Here is a 22,437-nt window from a genome sequence, read left to right as displayed (position 1 = left end):
ACTTTGTAGACAAGCTGACCTGACAGCAGACCAACGAAAAAGAAAGAAAAACAAATACTATGGTCCTGTTTGGCATGGCTCCAACTCCGGGTGGAGCTGCTCCACTTCAGAACTTCACATGGAGCTCAGCTTTGGGCGTCAACGTGCGACAAGCGTGGTAAATATTTTTTATTAGGATATATATTTTTGCAACACTAAAATAAAAAATAAAAAAATAAAAAAAATTCCTAGGGAGGACACTTCCGCTTGGGCTTTGGCCTCGCGCAAGGAAAAGAAAGATGCTATCGGCCTCTTGGGCCTTGGCCTCAAAGTTGCTTCCTCCAGGAGGAAAAAACCTCCATGACCTGGCGCCGACCAGAGTCACGCTCACGCGTACGTTAGACTGCATCCATGGCCCACTCGTCAGAAAGATAGAAACAGTCCACTGCTGCTATTGGAGATCGAGTCTCCACGTGGGGCGGTCCTGCCTTGCACGCCTCCCAACCCTCAACGAAACTTACCGGTAACCACTCACCGACAGGTAGGCCCACAGCAAGGCTGGAACCCCAGGGACAAGCACATTCGGCCCCACAAGTCATCGACAGCGGAGCGCGTCCCCTTCAAGTAGCTAACCACCCCAACCGCAGCACGGGGGCCCATCCTCCTCAACCGCGTGGACCCCACCCTTCCCTCCCATCGACCCCGTCGCCACGTACGCGGCCGGAGCGCCCCTATACAAGCGCCACGTCGCCGGAGCGCCGTCGCCGCGTTCCCCACGGCTCTTCCTCCTCCGGCGAGCTATAAATCCCTCCCGCCGACGCAATCCCCATGGCATCACCGCACGGTTACTCATGCTCCTCCTCCTCCGCGAACCCTAACAACCCTTGGCCCGCCCCCTCCGCGCCGCCGCTGTACCCGACACTCACCATGGCCGACCTCGCGCCCGTCGAGATAGGGCCCGTCTCGTCGCCGACCGCGGGCGAGGACACCGGGCCCCCGCCGTCCGAGGACGTCCTCCTCCGGATCCCCGGCGCGCAGCTCCACCTCATCGACCGCAGCCGGAGCCACCCGCTCGCCGCCGGCGACCTCTCCCTCCTCCGCATCCGCTCCGGCGACACCAACCTCGCCGCCATCGCGCTCCTGGACCCGGTACAGTGGCCGCTCGCGCGGGACGTCGCCGCGGTCAAGCTCGACCCCTGCCACTACTCATTCTCCCTCACCGTGCCGGTCTCCGCCGACGACCCCAACCCTGACCCGCTCCACTACGGCCTCACGCTCTCCCACCCCGACGCGCGCCTCGACGGCCTCCTCGCCACGTACACCAGCTTCTCCGTCCACTCCGTGGTTGGGACCAAGGAGTTGGAGAGCAGGGTGCGCGACGAGGTCGAGGCCGCGGCGTACTGGACGGCGGTGGCGCCAAATGTGGAGGAGTACGGCGGGAAGGTGGCGAGGGCCATCGCCACGGGCGCCGAGCACCTGGCCAAGGGGATACTCTGGTGCGGGGAGGTGACGGTGGACAGGCTCCGTTGGGGAAATGAGGTCCTCAGGAAGAGGATGCAGCCTGGCGACGCCAACGCCGAGGTCAGCCCCGAGATGCTCAGGCGGATCAAAAGGTAATGCCTGTCCCTGTTGTTTCCATATCAAATGTCCTTCTGCTATATCTGTGCAGTATTCATGATGCGGGCGTGCTTGGTTGCTGGCCATGAAAAGCCACGCCACAGATTGTGGCGGATGTGGCGGTCTTTTTTGCCGCCACAGATTGTGGCGTGGCTTTTGGTGGCCACCAACCAAGCTCTTGATTAAGCATTTCGGTATGGTGTATTCTAGATATAGCTTGATTCCTTGTTTTTGTCATATAGATAGAAAAGGCTGTTAATTCCATAAAATTTCTGCAGTGATACCCAATGAAATTGGCATAGCAATTTGTATTTTGGAGGGGGTTTTGCAAATGGACTAAACCGCTGGCCATCAATATGATGTTCAAATGGAAATGTTGTTTCTGAACTTGTAATGGCTTGGCAGAGTAGTGTAGTGTCCGAGACAAAATGTTAGCATGATACTGTATAAGTGTATAGCCTATTAATATAGGAGTTAAACTTGTATCGTGAGCATTTTCAAAATGAAAAGTCACCAGTATCAGCATATCAGTAGTGTATTATCTCATTTCTGGATATCTTTACAGGTTTGGATAATTTTACATTTCTTTTTAAAAATTGGACACCAATAGTTTGGGCATATTATGTGAGAATTCTCTCTCTGAGCTCTAAGATTTAAGACAGATTTTAAGCTGCTTGCTTCTTTTAAAAAAAGATTCATGCTTACAATTGCTTGCAGGGCCAAGAAGGTGACCCAAATGTCTGAGAAAGTGGCAACTGGAATTTTATCCGGAGTTGTGAAGGTCACTGGCTATTTCACAAGCTCATTTGCCAACTCGAAAGCTGGCAAGAAGTTTTTCAACCTATTGCCTGGAGAAATTGTTCTTGCTTCACTTGATGGATTTGGTACGTGTTGTTTACTGTGTCAGTTTTATCTGTATCAACATTTGCGGTAAGATCAGGTGTCTGTGTGGCACTATTGATCTATTCCATGTAGGGATGCAAGTGGTAACATCAATGGGTACTTCTGGGTCACTTTTAAAATCTGGATTAGTTCAATTAAATGAGTCCTGGGAGAAAGCAAAACTTGCATCCCTAATTCCATGGCAATTTTATATTGATGCAAAGACGATACCCGCCTAGCATAAGTTAAACAAACTATCATTGTTCTGAACTTTGCTTATTTTACCTAGAAAGCATTTGTCTCATATGACAGCATAAATTATTTTTTTGTTGAGCTATCTCTAGTCTGGATGTGTGGGTAAAGCCTTACTACTTTGTCTCTCAATAAGTAGCGAACGGAAGGATGCCTTGTGTGCCCCTTAGTGGTCTTATCTAGGTCACAAATTCACAATGTGGTTTTATGGACAGAAATCTCACTGGTATGAAGTGCAGTAGTGTAAGGATAACTTGATTTCGGAAGTCAAGTGGCCGTTGTTGCTGTCCGTGTATTTCAACCATTTTTTCATCCACACAGCAGTAGTCATTTTGCAGTTCTCTACTTCAAATGGTGAATCAGCTGATGCTTGTTCATATTTGGTGATACTGATCAGCTGCTAAAATCTTGTGTTAATGGACTCACAGCAAGTGTGTGTTGGTTTCAATACAGCCATACACTGGTGATGTTCTGTAGTCAACATCATCATTCCCTTCGCAGATGGAATTTGGCTATTTTTACTCTGAATGCTCTGAATTCTCTCCTTGTCACCATGCTTCATGATAGGATAATAATAAGTTCAAATTCAGGAAAAAGTTGTTAATTTCAACTGATCTTTGTGTCCCATGCAGCTAAAAATTAGTTTTGGTTGTAGCACAAGAAGTTTCAGCCATGTAGTCCTGACTGAACCGTGACTTTGACGTGCTTTGTTACATATTCGTTTTGTTCTTCATCTGCTCTGTTTCGCTGACATTTCTTGTGCTGGTGTTGTACAGGGAAGATCTGTGACGCCGTAGAAGTGTCTGGGAAGAATGTTCTGTCCACATCATCAACTGTGACGACCGGGCTCGTATCTCACAAGTACTGTGCTATTCTCTACCGCAAATTCATTTCCTACAATCAAGAATAGCAAGCACTTCCAACCTTATCGACTCTGAATCTGTGTTGTGCAGGTACGGTGACAAAGCTGCCGCTGCAACCAACGAAGGGCTGGACGCCGCCGGCCACGCCATCGGGACGGCGTGGGCCGTGTTCAAGATCCGGCAGGCCTTGAATCCGAAGAGCGTTCTGAAACCCACGGCGCTGGCCAAGTCGACCATCAAGGCCAATGTTGCTGAAGTTCGTGCCAAGCGCAGCAAGTAGTTCACCTTTGTAGCTGTACTGATCATGAGAAGCATGTTCACCGAGAGGCGAAAGATGTTTCAGGCCCAAAGCAAGCTTTTTATGAATGCTTCCGTTTTGCCACGACTGTCGGACGCACTGCTGCTGTCAGTAGCAGCAGCGTTTGCTTGTAAATTTGTATGCTGAAAACAAGAGCTTGCTGCCTTACAAGTGATGGTGTGCTTTTCATGGCAATGTGCTAAAAGCTTACTGAATCCTGGACTGTCAGAGACACTTGCAAAGTTGTTTGTCAGCTCTGGTTTGAAATGTCATGTGAAAACTAGAGTGAAGGCTGCAATCAGCACAAACTAAAAAAACACCGGCTGATTGGAAGGAGTCAGGCAAAAATAGATGGTTTCGTATGGAAAGACAAAACAAAATCCCAAAAGAGCTTAAATTAGCGTGGCTGGATGCATTGACTGATACACGGCAAAATCTCGTAATAAACACCACGAAATTCCTAAGATCTACTCATTGTACTTGTTCAACGAGGGAGCTCGAGAGGAATCGCGACTTGGCTTTGTAACAATCATGATGATTTGCATACAGTCACTTTCCAAGAAAAAAAGATTTGCATACAGTACATGGTGAAAGTGAGCCTACGGTCCACGTTCACCAACCGAGTCCACCACTCATTTTGGGCTCCATGGGCCCCCAGCACTTGTAGGCTCGGGGGATTCCTCTTCCTCTCCCCGCCGCCCAACGCGCCGAACACGTCCCCGTCCAGATCCATCCATCCTTCCCAAATCCCAACTCCGTCCTCCCTCCCCCCCCACGCCCTACCCCACGACTCCACCTCTCTTCCACTCACCTCTCTCGTCGTTGCTGCCGCCCGCCGCCCTCCTCGCCCCGCCGGACTGGCGCGCGGCGGAGACCCTCCCGGTGCCTGGATTGACTTCTCCCGTCGCTGCTAGGTAAGGAATCCCTACCTCGCTTGTTCCTTCCGTTCGTCGTTGATAGAATCCGTTCGTCGCTGCGATGAGCCCTTCAGTCCGAAATTTCTACTCTCAACATGCTCCAATGTGCCAGAAATTTATATGCTGTGCGCTCTTGAGCCCGAAATTTCTACACTCGCAGCTTGAGTATCCACTTTGTTGTGAATTGATATGCTGCGCCTGTGTAGTATGTACTGTATTTTTTTTTCTAACTGAACCACCATGCAACAGTTTATATTCGCCCCAAGTTTAAGTTAGTACTGATTTGACCCCACTGTAATATTCTAGTATTCGTTTAGTGCTAAAGCATCTGATTCTGCTGTTACCAGGCGTGTTCTCGACTGCTAGCTGCAGCAATGGACGATGGGGACCTTGATTTCTCGAACCCTGACACCTTCCTTTGCCCGGCCATCGGCAACGATCCCCCAAGCAGCTGCTCCATGGACAGCTACTTTGATGACATCCTGAAGGATACCGAGCACCATGCCTGCACCCACACCCACACCTGCAACCCGCCGGTCCACGACCATTCGCACACCCACACCTGCGTCCATGTCCACACCAAGATCGTTGCGGCTTCGCCCGACGCCGCCGAGACCGCGGAGTCGCCGTCCGAGAACAACGCCTCCAAGAAGCGCCCGTCCGGTAACCGGGCCGCGGTGAGGAAGTACCGGGAAAAGAAGAAGGCTCACACGGCGTCGTTGGAGGAAGAGGTGGTCCATTTGAGGGCTTTGAACCAGCAGCTCATGAAGAAGCTCCAGAATCACGCCGCGCTTGAGGCGGAGGTAGCCAGGCTTCGCTGCCTTCTCGTTGATATCAGAGGGAGGATTGAAGGGGAGATTGGTGCTTTCCCTTATCAGAGGCCAGTCAAGAACATCGATTTGGTGTCTAGTGTTGACCAGGGAAGCTTCCTTGGTGGTGCCCAGATTACCAACTCCTGTGATTTCAGATGCAATGATCAGATGTATTGCAATCCTGGAATGCAGGGGGCTATGAATGCTCAAGTATTGGGTCAAGGTGCCTGCGATATTGCGAATATCCAATGCATGGGAAGTCCGAAGTCTGGATCCACAAAGCTACCTGTCTGTGGGGGTATGGACGCAGTACCTGCTGGGTGTTTGCCAAATGTTGAAAAGAAGTGAAGGTAACTCACTAGCCTCCATAAATCACCTGCAGCTGGTTAATACTATTTCCCATGCTAGCTTTCCGTTATCTTTTGTACTTAGTTCAGTAATTGTTCCAAGTGCCAAAACTACTCAAATAATTAAACAAGCACACATATTATATTTTACCGTTTCCTTTTTTCCTTGCACATGTTTATGGTGGGGGTGTTGGGAGGGATTATTGTGTTCCCTGTTTTCTTTTGGTTGACAAATAGCAGTTTGACTGTTAAAAGGCGATTACCAGTGCATATTTTGTTGATCCATACATAGGATTAGCTATCATAAATGGGGTATAGTAGGTTAGACATTTTTTTTTCAATGCAGTTTTTTGATAGTTTCATATTTGGTGAATTGCGTGATACCAAACAGCATTGAACAACCAAAGAATTATATATAGATCTGTGCTTGTTGGTGCTTATAAATTTAGTATCTGTGTTTGCTCGTTTCAAATGTTTCATCTTGCTAGATATGCTTCCTGCTACAATTCTAATACCCTCGTTGTAGACATCCCACCTGCCACCTGTGAACCATGTTATGTGCGAATTGTGTTGCCAGGACATTGTAGTGAAATTTGCTGGTATAATTTGTCATTGAATGTAGTTCCATTTGGGTCCATTGCTTTCTGTGGTAGGTCCATTTGATTCTTCAGTTGCAGGGCTGTAGTGAAATTGTAGGTATAATTTGATTCGTCTCTCACCATGGAACTTGTTCATTTAAAACCAAGAGACTGTAACTTATTCTTCAAACAGTCCTTTATTTGTATTGTATCCTATCTTGATAAGTTTATATGTACATTAGCACTCGATAGTTCTTTTTTACTAATTTGCAGCAAATAAGCCTGCTACATAGTGGCATTTTATTCTTTGCTACCATTCCTGCTGCTAGGACTTTTTCATGTTGCACAAACTCGAGTAACACATGTCCTATTGATCTTTCTCAGGACTCCTGGGTCATGGTGGTATGGTCTCTCCTTTTGAGAGACTACTGGGTCTTGGCGTTCTGCATCCAAGAAACGCTGTATAAACACTCCTGGTGGTGTTTATGACCTCGCCTTTCCAGAGACTACTGGGTCTTGGCGTTCTGCATCAAGACATCTGTATAAACTGCTAGCTTCTATATTTAGGACCGCATCTGGTTCAAACTGTTATGTGTGTGAGTTTGTCGCCGATGATGCTTCCATGGTGCCTGAGGCGATTCAAGTTCGTTAGCTCAAAAGCTGACAGGACATCATCGTTTATTTTGCTAGTATCAGATGCTCTCTGATGAAGTTCAGAACTGAACTGGATCTGAAGGAGTTGAACTAGCTAAAATCCGCCATCTGTGCTTGACCTCAAGTTTGGTGTGAATCCTTATCTTATGTAGATGCATCGTGCGCGAAATCTAAAGTGTAGTGTAGTGTAGTGTAGGTGTCACGTCTCTTTGTTGCTATGTCCGTAATTCAAAGTACATGGATTCGATTATTATTTAAATGTTTTACTATTTCATTCGTTAGTAAATGGCAGATCGGCCAATTTAGTCTTTCAACGTCAAATTCATCCTTGTGCTAACATAGTTCTCTATGTTTGCATAAGACTAATGCAAAAAGTTCTTGTCAAACATGTATGTGTTCATACTTCCTTAATACATACACACAACAATATATTTTTTGAACTAACACAAGATATGGTTTATAAAAAGTGTATCTACTCGTACTCTTTAAAATTCTTCATGTGCTCATACAAATTTGATAGGCAAAATATATGTACTTAAACAAATATTTACTCATATTTGTTTGGTATTTAAGTTGATATTTACTCATATTTGTTTGGTATATATACAACTTAATGTGTGCACACATGCTCTAAAGTCAACATAGGCTCACATACTCGTGGTACGCTATACCATATTCTGTCGACAATTATACGTATCCTCGTATTTATTTTGGATCATACGTTGTTGTAATTCTAAAGCTGAAAAATGAAGAGAGAAAAGAGTCAAAGGGTAAAAAGAACTTTTCGTATTAGTTTGGAACCATGTATCAGGATAAGGATGAGTTTGATAACAAATGAAAGTTGACAGACTAAATTGGTCAATCCAAAAGTTGAAGGGTGAAGTTGGCCCTCGATGTAAAGTTTAGGATCAAATTGTCATTTTGCCCTAGCAAATAACGTATTGCGAACGTTGGAACTTGCACAGGAAGTCTGTAGCTCTAGCGCTGATCATATTCTGATGCACCAGCAATTCCATATCGCACCCTTGTGAATTGTGATGCTGAGGCCACCGACCGGACAGTAACAGGCTCGGTGCAGGGCCTTTTTCAGTTTGAAAACTTCCTCCATCTTTTTTTCTGGGGCTGGAAGATTATATTTCTGAATGTTCATATTCCTGCTTAAGCACGATTTAGACATTGCACACAGCCATTATAGTCTTCATATTCATTGAGGGCGGCCAATGAGTTCAGAAAAAAAAACTTGTATGGAAGAGTGTTTAACACAGACTTCCCAGGATTAGCGAGGTTGCAGCTGTGTTTATTTGCTCTAGTAACCCGTAAAAAATGTGAAAGGGAACTAGCGCAGATGGCTATGATCATTATAGTAGATTTTTGTACACATGCTAACTTCTTTTGATATCAAATCTCGGTAATGGAATTGTGTAACATGTTGATTTCTCTTTGTGCAAATCTTTATTCAAGCTTAAATATTGCATGCTATCTATAAATATACTACTCCCTCCGTCCGGAAAAGATTGCAATTCTAGTACAGTGTCATAGTTTTGTATCTTAAATTTGATCAATTATAGATAAAAAAGTATCAATACTTATGATATCAAATAAATACCATTAGGTTAATTATGAAATGTATTTTTATAATAAATTAATTTGGAGTCATAAATATGAATAGTATTTACTAGAAATGTGGTCAAACGTGAACTACTTTTGATGGCACGCAACCCATAGTTGCATTCTTTCCCGGACAGAGGGAGTACCTCTAGGTAAGGCGCGGCAGAAACGTGAAGAAGGTGGAGACCAAAATTGATATGGAAGTACTGAGTAGATAATAAAATCTACTCATAAAAGGAGATTTGAAGTAATAGAAAATATTATTCATGTGTCTGAACCTTGATAAATGATTAAGTTAGGTTTCACCTCCAGCCTATCTTAAATTTGCTTGGAACTAAAAGGCTAGGATGTTGCTGCATCTCTATTCCCTGATATAATATGCTCCATATTTTAGTCGAAATTATTCGTGCTAGTGGTTTATTTTTCACGCGAGCACTCCAATAAGTGTAACTAATGACACCTGATTCGTCAGAAAAAAAAATTAATGTCATCAGAAGACCGATGAACTAGCATCATGGTTGAATTGAATCAACGAAAGTCCCAGCAGAGGCCAGCACAATGGCGTTCTAAGCACGGCCATTGACCCGGTCACTCCCGTTGACTGACTTGTGGGCCTAACCCCCTAACCCACCCTCCACGCTCCTGCCCCACCACAATTCCCCTTCCTGAACCGATTATCCACTACACGTTCCGCTCCGAACTTTCCAGCACATCGACGTCTCCAGGACCAATCAGAACGCTCCACGTGTCCACCATTAAAGGCACGCACGAGATCCCAGCCCTTCGTGCACGTGGATCTCCCCATCGGACGGCCGAGGCCTCCCCTCGCGCGCGCTCCACGTCAAGCCCGCGGCATCGCCCAGTGACAGCCCGCCACGTGGAATTACTCCAATCGGCACCGTCCGTTCGTCCACGTGGCCGGATCCCACCCGCGTGGACCGGGCGCACGGGTCGCCGGGTGCGGGCCGTTTAAAAGGGCTTCCGGCTCCGAGGCGCAGCGCAACGAACTCATCACTGGTTTGGCTTCGCAGAGTGAGGCGAAGATGCGGAAGTGGGCGCTCTCCTCCGCGCTGCTGCTCCTCTTCCTCCTCACGACCCTCCCCGATCCAGGCATGTACCCCGCCACTTGGAGTTTTGCGTCAGTTTGGTAGACTTAAGTAGCGATTTGTCGATCCCGCGGTTTTGGAGTCGATTGCTGACGGATTCCATATCACCCGATCACCAATCAGCCCCTGAGATCACAGTTCTAAGATTTTTGTGTGCCATTTGTCTGCATAAGCACCCGATGTGATGGATCGTCTGCTGATTCCGCCAGAAAAGAGTGGTTCGTATCTTCTAGATTCGTTGAAGCAGGCGATTGTGCCGCTAGATGCGATCTCTGTTAGAAATTTCGATTGCGATTTGCTGCTAGATCTCCCGTTTAGACGTTTCGCTATGTGGCGTGGCGATCCCGTGGCCTCTTCGATCTAATGTAATGGCAGGGTTTGTTTGTAGTTGGAGATTGCTGGCTAGTTCTTAGATCCGTCACAGGGCCCTTCACATTTTCATGGTTAATAACGTGGTTTACTCCATCTTGGGGGTTTAATAGCCTAATAGGGTTTAGACCTTTAACTTTATCCATTTTTAGTTTTCACCTACCCGGTCCTTATTTTTGTTAAATCTACTGCTCACTGTGGCCGATCTAGTGTTCTATCATCTATTATTAGTAATTTTGAGGATTTTCTACACTTGTCTTTATGATGCTATTCTTGGTAAATTCAAAGGACAGTCTAGTCTATTCTCTGCTCTGGTTACCTTGTACTGTATAGTACCTGCATACGAAAAAATTACGTCAAATTTGAAGTTGTATGTTGGTCTGACCCTGCGTATTGTACCTTGGTCTGACCCTGCCTTTACTGCAGCTAAGAAGCTACAAGTGAATGCTGAGGAGAGCAGTGATGACTTGGCCAACCCACCGAAGGTAGAGGAGAAGCTTGGTGCTGTTCCTCATGGCCTGTCAACTGACGCCGAGGTTGCCCAGAGGTGTGCACAACCTTCTGACCAGTGCTGATCGTTACTGTCATGTTATCAACATTTTTATAAACAATGTGATTTTGATGTGTGCAGGGAAGCCGAGTCAATCTCTAGGAAGACTCTCAGGAGCTCGGCTGAAAAGTTTGAGTTCCAAGCTGAGGTGTCCAGACTCATGGACATCATCATCAACTCACTCTACAGCAACAAGGACATCTTCCTGAGGGAGCTCATATCCAATGCCTCTGATGTATGTATTGCATTTGGCCCGTGTTTATGCTTCATTGTGGATATTCGAAATTAACTTTGGTATCTGCATGTTTGTAGGCCTTGGATAAGATTAGATTCCTTTCCCTCACTGATAAGGAGGTTCTGGGTGAAGGTGACACTGCTAAGCTTGAAATCCAGGTACAGTATACTGCAACTTTGAAAGCCTATTTTTCTCTTGGGTCATGTCTTGCTGTAGAATTCATTATTAAGGCCTCTGGTCTGTGCACATGTAGATTAAGTTGGACAAAGAGAAGAAGATCCTCTCAATTCGGGATAGGGGTATTGGTATGACCAAGGAAGATCTGATTAAGAACCTTGGAACCATAGCTAAATCTGGGACTTCAGGTACTGCTTTTTTGTCTATTCTACTGATAACTGCACTCCAAGTCTTGACAAATATGCTTGGATTATCCTCTTGGAAAATGTTAATTTTTTCCCATAGGAAAAAGTGTTAATTGCTTGCAACGCTTGCAGCTTTTGTGGAAAAGATGCAGTCTGGAGGTGACCTCAATCTGATTGGGCAGTTTGGTGTTGGTTTCTATTCTGTGTACTTGGTTGCTGACTATGTTGAAGTGGTTAGCAAGCACAACGATGACAAACAGTAAGACATGCCGTTGTATATTGTTTTTGGTACATCTCTTGCTTTTTTTATGCAATTTTCTTAAAGCTGTTATGGTGTTGTACTTGTATAGGTATGTGTGGGAGTCAAAGGCTGATGGATCATTTGCTATATCCGAGGATACATGGAATGAACCCCTTGGCCGTGGAACTGAGATAAGACTCCATCTGCGAGATGAGGCCAAGGAGTACTTGGAAGAGGACAAGCTAAAGGTATTACAACTTTTATTGGGGTTAATTGGCTTCTTCTGCAAATACATGATGTGAACCTAGTTTGTTGTGTAGTATGAATCAGCATCTTTTATTAGTTGGACATGAATGCCATGCTACTCTTGTAATAGTTTGGTTGATATTATTATTTATCAGATATTGATGTTGCTAACTAGGAATTTCAATCACACTTTTTGCAAAGTCATGGTTTCACGGTGGTCTGTTGTTTCATCTTTATAGCGCACTGATTCAATGAAGCACATTCACCAATCACAGGATACTTTTCGTGTTACTGTGTGAGGGCAAGTGAAATATATATTTCTTTTTTCCCTGTTTACTAGCTGGGCTGCATGCATTATAAGATGAAGCAAATCTGTTCTAGACTTTATAAGGCAATTTTTCGATATGTTGTTACAAGTGTTTAACTTGAATATTCTGTTTTGCAGGATTTGGTGAAGAGGTACTCTGAGTTCATCAACTTCCCCATTTATCTGTGGTCAACCAAGGAGGTTGATGTTGAAGTGCCAGCTGACGAGGAGGAAACAAGTGAAGACGAGGAGTCGAGTAAGTCTTTAGTTAATGTTTTTTCTCTTTGATGGTAGCCATGTTATGTGTAAGTGCTAATGCAGCATGTGTCTTAACAGCCCCAGAAACCACAGATGAGGAAGAGACAGAGGAAGGTGAAGAGAAGAAGCCCAAGACAAAGACAATAAAGGAGACTACTTCTGAGTGGGAGCTTCTGAATGATGTGAAGGCTGTATGGCTTCGTAGCCCCAAGGAGGTTACTGATGAAGAATACTCAAAGTTTTACCACTCACTGGCTAAGGTAAAGACTGTAACAATGAGTTGATTGGTTCAAACAAATTTCAAGAAAGCTTAGTGGTTGCGCCTTGTCGAGGAAACCCTGTATGAATTCACCATCTTATTTTTTTGTAGGACTTCGGTGATGACAAGCCTATGGCATGGAGCCACTTCACTGCTGAGGGAGATGTTGAGTTCAAAGCTTTGCTATTTGTTCCTCCGAAGGCTCCACATGATCTGTATGAGAGTTACTACAACAATAACAAGTCAAACCTCAAGTTGTATGTTAGAAGAGTTTTTATCTCTGATGAATTTGATGACCTCCTTCCGAAGTATCTCAACTTTTTGAAGGTATTGTATTACTGTATAGAAAAACCTGTCGTATTCAATTCATTGACATAGCAGACTAAATCTTATAGTGCTTTTCTCTCTAGGGTATTGTTGATTCAGACACACTGCCCCTAAATGTATCACGAGAAATGCTTCAACAACATAGCAGTCTGAAGACCATCAAGAAGAAACTGATCCGCAAAGCTCTTGACATGATTAGGAAAATTGCTGAAGAAGATCCTGATGAGTACAGCAACAAAGATAAGACAGGTAATGAGTCTTTGCTGTAATAAATGGCCATGTCACATACTCTGTATTTACTATTGTAGTACTCATAAAAATATTTCTGTAATCAGATGAAGAGAAAAGTGAAATGGAGGAGAAGAAGGGCCAGTATGCCAAGTTCTGGAATGAGTTTGGCAAATCGATCAAGCTGGGCATCATCGAAGATGCAACTAACAGGAACCGCCTTGCCAAGCTTCTTAGATTTGAAAGGTTCATCCTTCAGTGCTGTTTTCCATTCATTATGAGTTTAATTATATGTAGTAGGCAAAATAAAGCTGACCTTGTTTTTGTTTGTTTGTTTCAGTACCAAGTCAGATGGCAAACTTGCCTCTCTTGACGAGTACATTTCAAGGATGAAGTCAGGGCAGAAAGACATCTTCTACATCACGGGAAGCAGCAAAGAACAGCTGGAGAAGTCTCCGTTCCTTGAGAGGCTAACCAAGAAGAACTATGAGGTATGATGCTGATCTGGATGTAAAATAGTTGTCCATCCGGGAACCAGATCACATGCTCTCTGTCGCCTATAGTTGCTTTATAAGTCAACTTTAGTTTCGTACCTGGATACAGTTTGTGAATTAATACTGCAATTGTATTTGTTTCACAGGTTATCTTCTTCACTGACCCAGTGGACGAGTACCTGATGCAATACCTGATGGACTACGAGGACAAGAAGTTCCAGAACGTTTCCAAGGAGGGCCTGAAGCTGGGCAAGGACTCCAAGCTCAAGGACCTCAAGGAGTCTTTCAAGGAGCTGACCGACTGGTGGAAGAAGGCCCTGGAGAGCGAGAACGTGGACTCGGTGAAGATCAGCAACCGGCTGCATGACACCCCCTGCGTCGTCGTCACCTCCAAGTACGGGTGGAGCGCCAACATGGAGAAGATCATGCAGGCGCAGACCCTCTCCGACTCGAGCAAGCAGGCGTACATGCGCGGCAAGAGGGTGCTGGAGATCAACCCCAGGCACCCCATCATCAAGGAGCTCCGTGACAAGGTCGCCCAGGACACCGAGGTAACATAATCTCCTTCCAAAGGCCTTTTGCTGATCCCCAAAGAATGTCAGGAAAACCATGGTGGCTAACGTGTTTTACCTGATGGCAACAGAGCGAGGGCTTGAAGCAGACGGCGAGGCTGGTGTACCAGACCGCCCTGATGGAGAGCGGGTTCAACCTCCCCGACCCCAAGGAGTTCGCGTCCAGCATCTACAAGTCGGTGCAGAAGAGCCTGGACCTGAGCCCCGACGCGACCGTGGAGGAGGAGGACGAGGCCGAGGAGCAGCCGGAGGTGGAAGAGAAGGAGCCGGCCAAGGAGGAGGAGTCGGAGCCGTCATACGACAAGGACGAGCTGTAGGCTGTGCTCGGAAGTGTTGCTTAAAGTCTGTTGTTAGCTGCCTGGTGTTAGGAAAACGTGTTGGTTCTCAGGGACGCCCATTTTTCCCATGCAACGTGATACGGGATTTTTGTCTGCCTGTGTTTGTACCTATACAAACTTTAGTTCAGTCTAATTAGTGGGTTAAAATCTTCCAGAACAGCCCGTGTGCTTCGTGTCTTCTAGTGCGGGAGCAGGGACCGATTGACTGCCGGATCATACAAACTTTAGTTCAGTCTAATTAGTGGGTTAAAATTCTCTCTCCCAAGGAATCGGTTGTCTGATAAACATCAAATATAAAAACAATAAGCTCTGAAAGCTACAACTATAATCCCGTTTCTTCTTCCGAAGAAAGTAGTGTGCGAGCGCATGAAGCTGTCACTTGTCCTCTCTTTGAGACTCCGAATCACGCTAGGATAATGAGACCAGCAGCATAATCACACCGATGTCGCCGAAACGATGAGCACGAGGAGGGCAACTACCACGGCGTTCCTGCTCTTCACCAAGCCGCCTGCTGCTGCTGCTCCGGAGAACTGCATCGTTGGGCCTGCCGCCGCCTCGGGATTCCCGCCGGGTTTCAGGCTGCATCATCGATCAGGTTCTTCCAAGCATTAGCTAACGAATACTGTGATAATCAAATGAAAACTGAAACGATTGCTGCAGCTAAACTAGGACGAACAATTTCTCCCTAGCATCAGGATCATACGAGGCTAATGGCGTCTCTAAACCCATGCCGGCCCTCTCATCCTTCTTCAAACACCAATCAGATGAACAGGGTAACATCGCGCATTTTTTTTAAACGAGCTAGCAGAATAGCTGCTGCTATATTAATAAAGAGGAGGAAGGTCCGACAAACAAAGTACAAAATAACATCGCGCATTGTTGACAATTGGACTACGTGTCATCAGCCTGTCATCCCAAACAAGTTGCAGATTTCGACCTGTTATTTCACTTTGATCGATCTTGATCTTCGCCCGTGATCTGTCGTGACGACCTGGGCTGGTGACATGTCATGTCATGCGGCTTCTTCCATCCACGATGAATCAATGGACGCGGCAACGACGTGCCGATCGCCCAACCCCAAACCGAGCAAGACGGAACGTGCCGAGCCCGTACGAGCCGGGAAGGAAAAAAAAATACGTGCATGCACAGACGTGCGAAGAAAACCAGCCCGCCGCGCCGTGCTTACCTGGACGTGCCGGGGCAGAAGACGACGTCGTAGCCGCCGCCGGCCGCGGCGCAGGTGAACGTCGACGTCGCGTCGTCGTACGCGTAGCTGTAGGCGGCCGGGCACGCGGCCTTGAAGAGCCGCGAGTACGCCGTCGGCGCGCACGCCGCCGGGGACCCGTACGCGCCGCTGCAGCAGTACACGGCCTCGGCGAACGCCTCGCACGCGCTCCGGCACGCCACCGTCTGCGCCCCCGCGCCGCCGGCGACGCGTAGCTCAGCGGGGCACGCCCTGTTCAGGTCCGCGGGGCACCCCGTGTCCTGGCAGCTCCCGTTGGCCGCCGCCGGCGCCTGCGGGGCGACGAGCATGGGCACGTTGAAGCCGTCGACGAGGCTGACGTCGTAGAAGTCGTCCCCGCCGGTGCCGCCGGCGAGAGTGAACTCGGCCAGGGTGGCCGGCGGCGCGGCGCCGCGGCCGGAGCACTCGACGGCGCCCGAGCCGCAGTCGGCGGTGGCGCAGGCGAAGGCGCCGGAGGAGGAGTCCGTGGCGCAGAGCGTTCGGCCCCAGATGCGGCCGGACCACGCGGAGGCGACGGTGGCCGCGAGCGTCTGGCCCGGGGGCAGCGCGAAGCCGGTCGTGGACGGCGGCGGGGCGCCGGCGTTGGAGAGGATGCCTGGCCACACCGTGTACTCGCAGCTGTTGGTTATGGTGAACGTCGCAGGCGCTGCTCCTGGTGATTACAGCACACCGTGCATTGGTTAACAGCAACAACACACTAGCTCTGAATGACTGAATCCCAAAAGTAAGCAGCAGCAACTCCGAAACATGTATTATACACTAAACACATTCTTAACACAAATTTTGAGAAGACGAGAAAAGATTGATCAACGGCACAGAAAAAAAGGATCAATTGATTTGGCATGAGAATGAAACAAATTGGATGTTATGCAGATGAACTCAACAGTATATGCTAGTGCTATGCAAAATTACAAATTAATGCAAGCTCGATTTTGCACCAATGTGAAGCTTATTGGTCACCTTGGAGGAGAAATGTGAGGCAGCAGAGCAGAGAGAGGAGAGAGAGAGGTCCTCCCATGGAGGAGAAGAACAAAGGGGTGAAGCAGACAGATGCAAAATTTTGGTTTGTTGATGCATCGCATGACGACGAGGTAAGGTAACTAAGATACTCCTAACCGGAGCTATTAATTATTAAGAAAAAATATTAGGAAGGTTCCAAGAGGGCAAGAATCATTCAAGGAAGGTCCATGCTCCAATTTGCTGCACATGGAGATTTTTATTGCCGATACGGCTGCTTGCATCGCAGGAGCTGATCGAGGAGGACAAACAAACAGACATGGCAGTCTGGCTGGCCTCTGGGAAACTGGGGAGTTGCAAGTAGGTGAGCGAATCATCAGGCTTGCTCTTGTTCTTTTTTTAAGCATGTTGGATCGAGATGGCGATGTTAAAATTGTGTTCAGGTGAGGTCAGCTGCTCGTGGAGAGCCATTGATCGGACTTCACCAATCATCTTTCAGCAGCTTAACCATCATACTGTAATGCTCCAGAGAAAGAAACCTATGCTTTTTCTCGCAGACTCATGGATTCATGGTTCTGCTTCAGTGCCTGGTTGTAGGTTCCAAGTTGCAGAAGCTTGGCATATGTTCTTATCTTTGCTCTGGTGCCTGCACAAGCAGTCAATTTGACATCTGTTGTATACTTCTGAACTAGTGGAAATATTTCATGTAACTATCATGTTTGATACATGCATCAGTCCATTGCAATTACAACTCTTTGTTTGTATCACGTTTTTAGTATACTCTGGAGGCTGTAGATACCATTTGTTGAGTACTTGAGTCTAGAGCAGACAAATTTGTCTCATCTTTGGTGGATTGAATGCATTGAGTTAGTAGCAATCTGCAAGCCACATGACACATGATGTGATTCCATCTGGAAATAAATTAATGCGATACTTTTAGTTTGCCTGTTGATGGTTCTAACAATGTGATCTTTTGTATGTCTTCCCTCTGGACACACTGACCAGAACTCACCAGGGGACAGAGCGGCTACATCTCCTCGATGGCTTCGGAATATTACGCAAGTCTGCAAGAAATCGCTGCTACTGGCAATGATGCTATCAATCCGTAGTTTTATCAGCTGTTCTGTAGTGTTTCGTTTGGCAGTTGTGTTCTTTTTTCGCCCTTCATCCCATAAACCCAGGCCCTCATCGATGTATGCTCTTTGAGTTTGGCAGTGTGCACTCGTTGAGGCTTTTGCCCGGTGGAATCCTAGTACACTAGCGATGAAAAGGATGTGATGTTTTTCTCACATACTTGTGTTCGTTGTCCTCATCAGCCTGCTATCAACCTGCGTTCTCCAGGTGTTGGTGGACGATCTCAACTCCATTGGTGAGCAATGAACAAAAATGCCTGACAACTATAGTCTTGCGTTGGACAAGTTATTCTCAGTTGATGGTAATCTCCAACTTGATGATTTGGGAATTACCCACTCCGGGTTTCTTAAAGGCACAAAGAACCTTCTGGACAAACTGGTGCCGGCAAATGCTCTGAGAATATCAAGGGATATGTATACGGTTGCGGATGTTGCTGAGAACAATATTTTTTGCGTAGCTGTATATCGTCATGTACCTGCTGATATTGCAGACCTTCTCTCGGTGCTGAAGAACTTCAACATCATCCTTTACCCGCTACTCCAGATTCATGTGGCACGTGAGAATGGAACTAAAAAATGCACCATCTTCATCAAATTATTTGATCAGCTTATAGTGATGGAGGGCAGACAAATTATTTGATCAGCTTATAGTGATCAAAGGCAGAGAACACAGAATGTACACGAGGGTTCTATAAACTGATCAAATAATGCACAAAAAGTCATCTGACCATGCAAGAAATGTGTTCAATGCCATTTTAGACTGGACAACTCTACTTGTTAACTTTGGTTTCTCAGTTGATGGTAATCTCCAACCTGATGATTTGGGAATTACCCACTCCAAGTTTCTTAAAGGCACAAAGAACCTTCTGGACAAACTGGTACCGGTAGATGCTCTGAAAACATTAAGGGATATGTACGCGGTTGCGGATTTTGCTGAGAACAATATTTTTTGCGTAGCTGTATATGGTCATGTACCTGCTGATGTTGCAGACCTTCTCTCGGTGCTGAAGAACTTCAACATCACCCTTTACCCGCTACTCCAGATTCATGTGGCAGGTGAGAATGGAACTAGAAAATGCACCATCTTCACCAAATTATTTGATCAGCTTATAGTGATTAAGGGCAGATAAATTATTTGATCAGCTTATAATGATCAAGGCCAGAGACTACAGAATGTACACGAGGGTTCCGCAAACTTATCAAAGAATGCACAAAAAAGTCATCTGACCACGCAAGAAATGTGTTCAATGCCATTTTAGACTGGACAACTCTACTTGTTCACTTTGGTTTCTCAGTTGATGGTAATCTCCAACCTGATGATCGGGAATTACCCACTCCGGGTTTCTTAAATGCACAAAGAACCTTCTGGACAAACTGGTGCCGGCAGATGCTCTGAGAACATCAAGAGATATGTATGCGGTTGCGGATGTTGCTGAGAACAACATTTTTTGCGTAGCTGTATATGGTCATGTACCTGCTGATGTTGCAGACCTTCTCTCGGTGCTGAAGAACTTCAACGTCACCCTTTACCCGCTACTCCAGATTCATGTGGCACGTGAGAATGGAACTAAAAATGCACCATCTTCACCAAATTATTTGATCAACTTATAGTGATTAAGGGCAGATAAATTATTTGATCAGCTTATAATGATCAAGGTCAGAGACTACAGAATGTACACGAGGGTTCCGCAAACTTATCAAAGAATGCACAAAAAAGTCATCTGACCACGCAAGAAATGTGTTCAATGCCATTTTAGAATGGACAACTCTACTTGTTCACTTTGGTTTCTCAGTTGATGGTAATCTCCAACCTGATGATCGGGAATTATTCACTCCGGGTTTCTTAAATGCACAAAGAACCTTCTGGACAAACTGGTGCCGGCAGATGCTCTGAGAACATCAAGGGATGTGTATGCGGTTGCAGATGTTGCTGAGAACAATATTTTTTGCGTAGCTGTATATGGTCATGTACCTGCTGATGTTGCAGACCTTCTCTCGGTGCTGAAGAACTTCAACATCACCCTTTACCCGCTACTCCAGATTCATGTGGCACGTGAGAATGGAACTAGAAAATGCACCATCTTCACCAAATTATTTGATCAGCTTATAGTGTTTAAGGGCAGACAAATTATTTTATCAGCTTATAGTGATCAAGGGCAGAGACTACAGAATGTACACGAGGGTTCTGCAAACTGATCAAAGAATGCACAAAAAGTCATCTGACCATGCAAGAAATGTGTTCAATGCCATTTTAGACTGGACAACTATAATTGTTCACTTTGGTTTCTCAGTTGATGGTAATCTCCAACCTGATGATTTGGGAATTACCCACTCCGGGTTTCTTAAAGGAATAAAGAACCTTCTGGACAACCTGGTGCCGACAGATGCTCTGAGAACATCAAGGGATATGTATGCGGTTGCGGATGTTGCTGACAACAACATTTTTTGCGTAGCTGTATATCGTCATGTACCTGCTGATGTTGCAGACCTTCTCTCGGTGCTGAAGAACTTCAACATCACCCTTTACCCGCTACTCTAGATTCATGTGGCACGTGAGAATGGAACTACAAATGCACCATATTCACCAAATTATTTGATCAGCTTATAGTGATTAAGGGCAGATAAATTATTTGATCAGCTTATAATGATCAAGGTCAGAGACTACAGAATGTACACGAGGGTTCCGCAAACTTATCAAAGAATGCACAAAAAAGTCATCTGACCACGCAAGAAATGTGTTCAATGCCATTTTAGACTGGACAACTCTACTTGTTCACTTTTGTTTCTCAGTTGTTGGTAATCTCCAATCTGATAATTTAGAAATTACCCACTCCGGGTTTCTTAAAGCCACAAAGAACCTGCTGAACAAACTGGTGCCGATAGATAATCTGAGAACATCAAGGGATATGTATGCGGTTGCGGATGTTGCTGAGAATAACATTTTTTATGTAGCTGTATATGGTCATGTAACTGCTGATGTTGCAGACCTTCTCTCGGTGCTGAAGAACTTCAACATCATCCTTTACCCGCTACTCCAGATTCATGTGGCACGTGAGAATGGAACTAAAAATGCACCATCTTCACCAAATTATTTGATCAGCTTATAGTGATTAAAGGCAGATAAATTATTTGATCAGCTTATAGTGATCAAGGGCATAGACTACAGAATGTACACGATGGTTCTGCAAACTGCTCAAAGAATGCACAAAAATTTATCTGACCACGCAAGAAATGTGTTCAATACCATTTTAGACTGGACAACTCTACTTGTTCACTTTGATTTCTCAGTTGATGATAATCTCCAACCTGATGATATAGAAATTACCCACTCCGGGTTTCTTAAAGGCACAAAGAACCTTCTAGACAAACTGGTGCCGGCAGATGCTCTGAGAACATCAAGAGATATGTATGCGGTTGCGGATGTTGCTGACAACAACATTTTTTGCGTAGCTGTATATCGTCATGTACCTGCTGATGTTGCAGACCTTCTCTCGGTGCTGAAGAACTTCAACATCACCCTTTACCCGCTACTCCAGATTCATGTGGCACGTGAGAATGGAACTAAAAATGCACCATCTTCACCAAATTATTTGATCAGCTTATAGTGATTAAGGGCAGATAAATTATTTGATCAGCTTATAATGATCAAGGTCAGAGACTACAGAATGTACACGAGGGTTCCGCAAACTTATCAAAGAATGCACAAAAAAGTCATCTGACCACGCAAGAAATGTGTTCAATGCCATTTTAGACTGGACAACTCTACTTGTTCACTTTGGTTTCTCAGTTGATGGTAATCTCCAACCTGATGATCGGGAATTATTCACTCCAGGTTTCTTAAATGCACAAAGAACCTTCTGGACAAACTGGTGCCGGCAGATGCTCTGAGAACATCAAGAGATATGTATGCGGTTGCGGATGATGCTGAGAACAACATTTTTTGCGTAGCTGTATATGGTAATGTACCTGCTGATGTTGCAGACCTCCTCTCGGTGCTGAAGAACTTCAACATCACCCTTTACCCGCTACTCCAGATTCATGTGGCACGTGAGAATGGAACTAAAAATGCACCATCTTCACCAAATTATTTGATCAGCTTATAGTGTTTAAGGCAGACAAATTATTTTATCAGCTTATAGTGATCAAGGGCAGAGACTACAGATGTACACGAGGGTTCTGGCAAACTGATCAAAAAATGCACAAAAAGTCATCTGACCATGCAAGAAATGTGTTCAATGCCATTTTAGACTGGACAACTATAATTGTTCACTTTGGTTTTCTCAGTTGATGGTAATCTCCAACCCTGATGATTTGGGAATTACCCACTCCGGGTTTCTTAAAGCCACAAAGAACCTGCTGAACAAACTGTGCCGATAGATAATCTGAGAACATCAAGGGATATGTA

At 45.7% G+C, this 22,437-nt stretch overlaps 4 protein-coding genes across 4 annotated transcripts; 3 read left to right on the top strand and 1 right to left on the bottom strand.

The window, feature by feature from the left end:
• Window positions 1-662: 662 nt before the first annotated feature.
• LOC101763384 (protein EARLY-RESPONSIVE TO DEHYDRATION 7, chloroplastic) lies at window positions 663-4,133 on the top strand. The gene is made up of 4 exons (XM_004966413.3): window positions 663-1,592; window positions 2,314-2,480; window positions 3,507-3,591; window positions 3,684-4,133. Exons 1-4 carry the CDS (start codon window positions 808-810, stop codon window positions 3,871-3,873), a joined length of 1,227 nt encoding a protein of 408 aa, XP_004966470.1. The 5' UTR covers window positions 663-807; the 3' UTR covers window positions 3,874-4,133.
• Window positions 4,134-4,595: 462 nt separating this feature from the next.
• LOC101762708 (basic leucine zipper 23) lies at window positions 4,596-7,513 on the top strand. Its single transcript, XM_004966412.3, has 3 exons — window positions 4,596-4,805; window positions 5,156-5,970; window positions 6,930-7,513. Exon 2 carries the CDS (start codon window positions 5,183-5,185, stop codon window positions 5,966-5,968), a length of 786 nt encoding a protein of 261 aa, XP_004966469.1. The 5' UTR covers window positions 4,596-4,805; window positions 5,156-5,182; the 3' UTR covers window positions 5,969-5,970; window positions 6,930-7,513.
• Window positions 7,514-9,782: 2,269 nt separating this feature from the next.
• Window positions 9,783-14,858, top strand: LOC101762306 (endoplasmin homolog). The gene is made up of 15 exons (XM_004966410.3): window positions 9,783-9,917; window positions 10,709-10,829; window positions 10,914-11,067; window positions 11,145-11,225; window positions 11,321-11,432; window positions 11,562-11,688; window positions 11,780-11,918; window positions 12,362-12,479; window positions 12,560-12,741; window positions 12,852-13,067; window positions 13,151-13,316; window positions 13,403-13,541; window positions 13,636-13,786; window positions 13,936-14,340; window positions 14,433-14,858. Exons 1-15 carry the CDS (start codon window positions 9,851-9,853, stop codon window positions 14,676-14,678), a joined length of 2,424 nt encoding a protein of 807 aa, XP_004966467.1. The 5' UTR covers window positions 9,783-9,850; the 3' UTR covers window positions 14,679-14,858.
• A 499-nt stretch (window positions 14,859-15,357) lies between these two features.
• LOC101783927 (thaumatin-like protein 1b) lies at window positions 15,358-17,251 on the bottom strand. The gene is made up of 2 exons (XM_022826212.1): window positions 16,903-17,251; window positions 15,358-16,594 (listed from the first exon to the last, which is right to left on the bottom strand). Exons 1-2 carry the CDS (start codon window positions 16,958-16,960, stop codon window positions 15,882-15,884), a joined length of 771 nt encoding a protein of 256 aa, XP_022681947.1. The 5' UTR covers window positions 16,961-17,251; the 3' UTR covers window positions 15,358-15,881.
• Between the last annotated feature and the right edge of the window lie 5,186 nt (window positions 17,252-22,437).

The sequence above is a fragment of the Setaria italica genome, chromosome IV, assembly GCF_000263155.2.
Source record: "Setaria italica strain Yugu1 chromosome IV, Setaria_italica_v2.0, whole genome shotgun sequence".
Classification (NCBI taxonomy): Eukaryota; Viridiplantae; Streptophyta; class Magnoliopsida; order Poales; family Poaceae; genus Setaria; species Setaria italica.
This window is presented reverse-complemented; position numbering and strand designations above follow the sequence as displayed.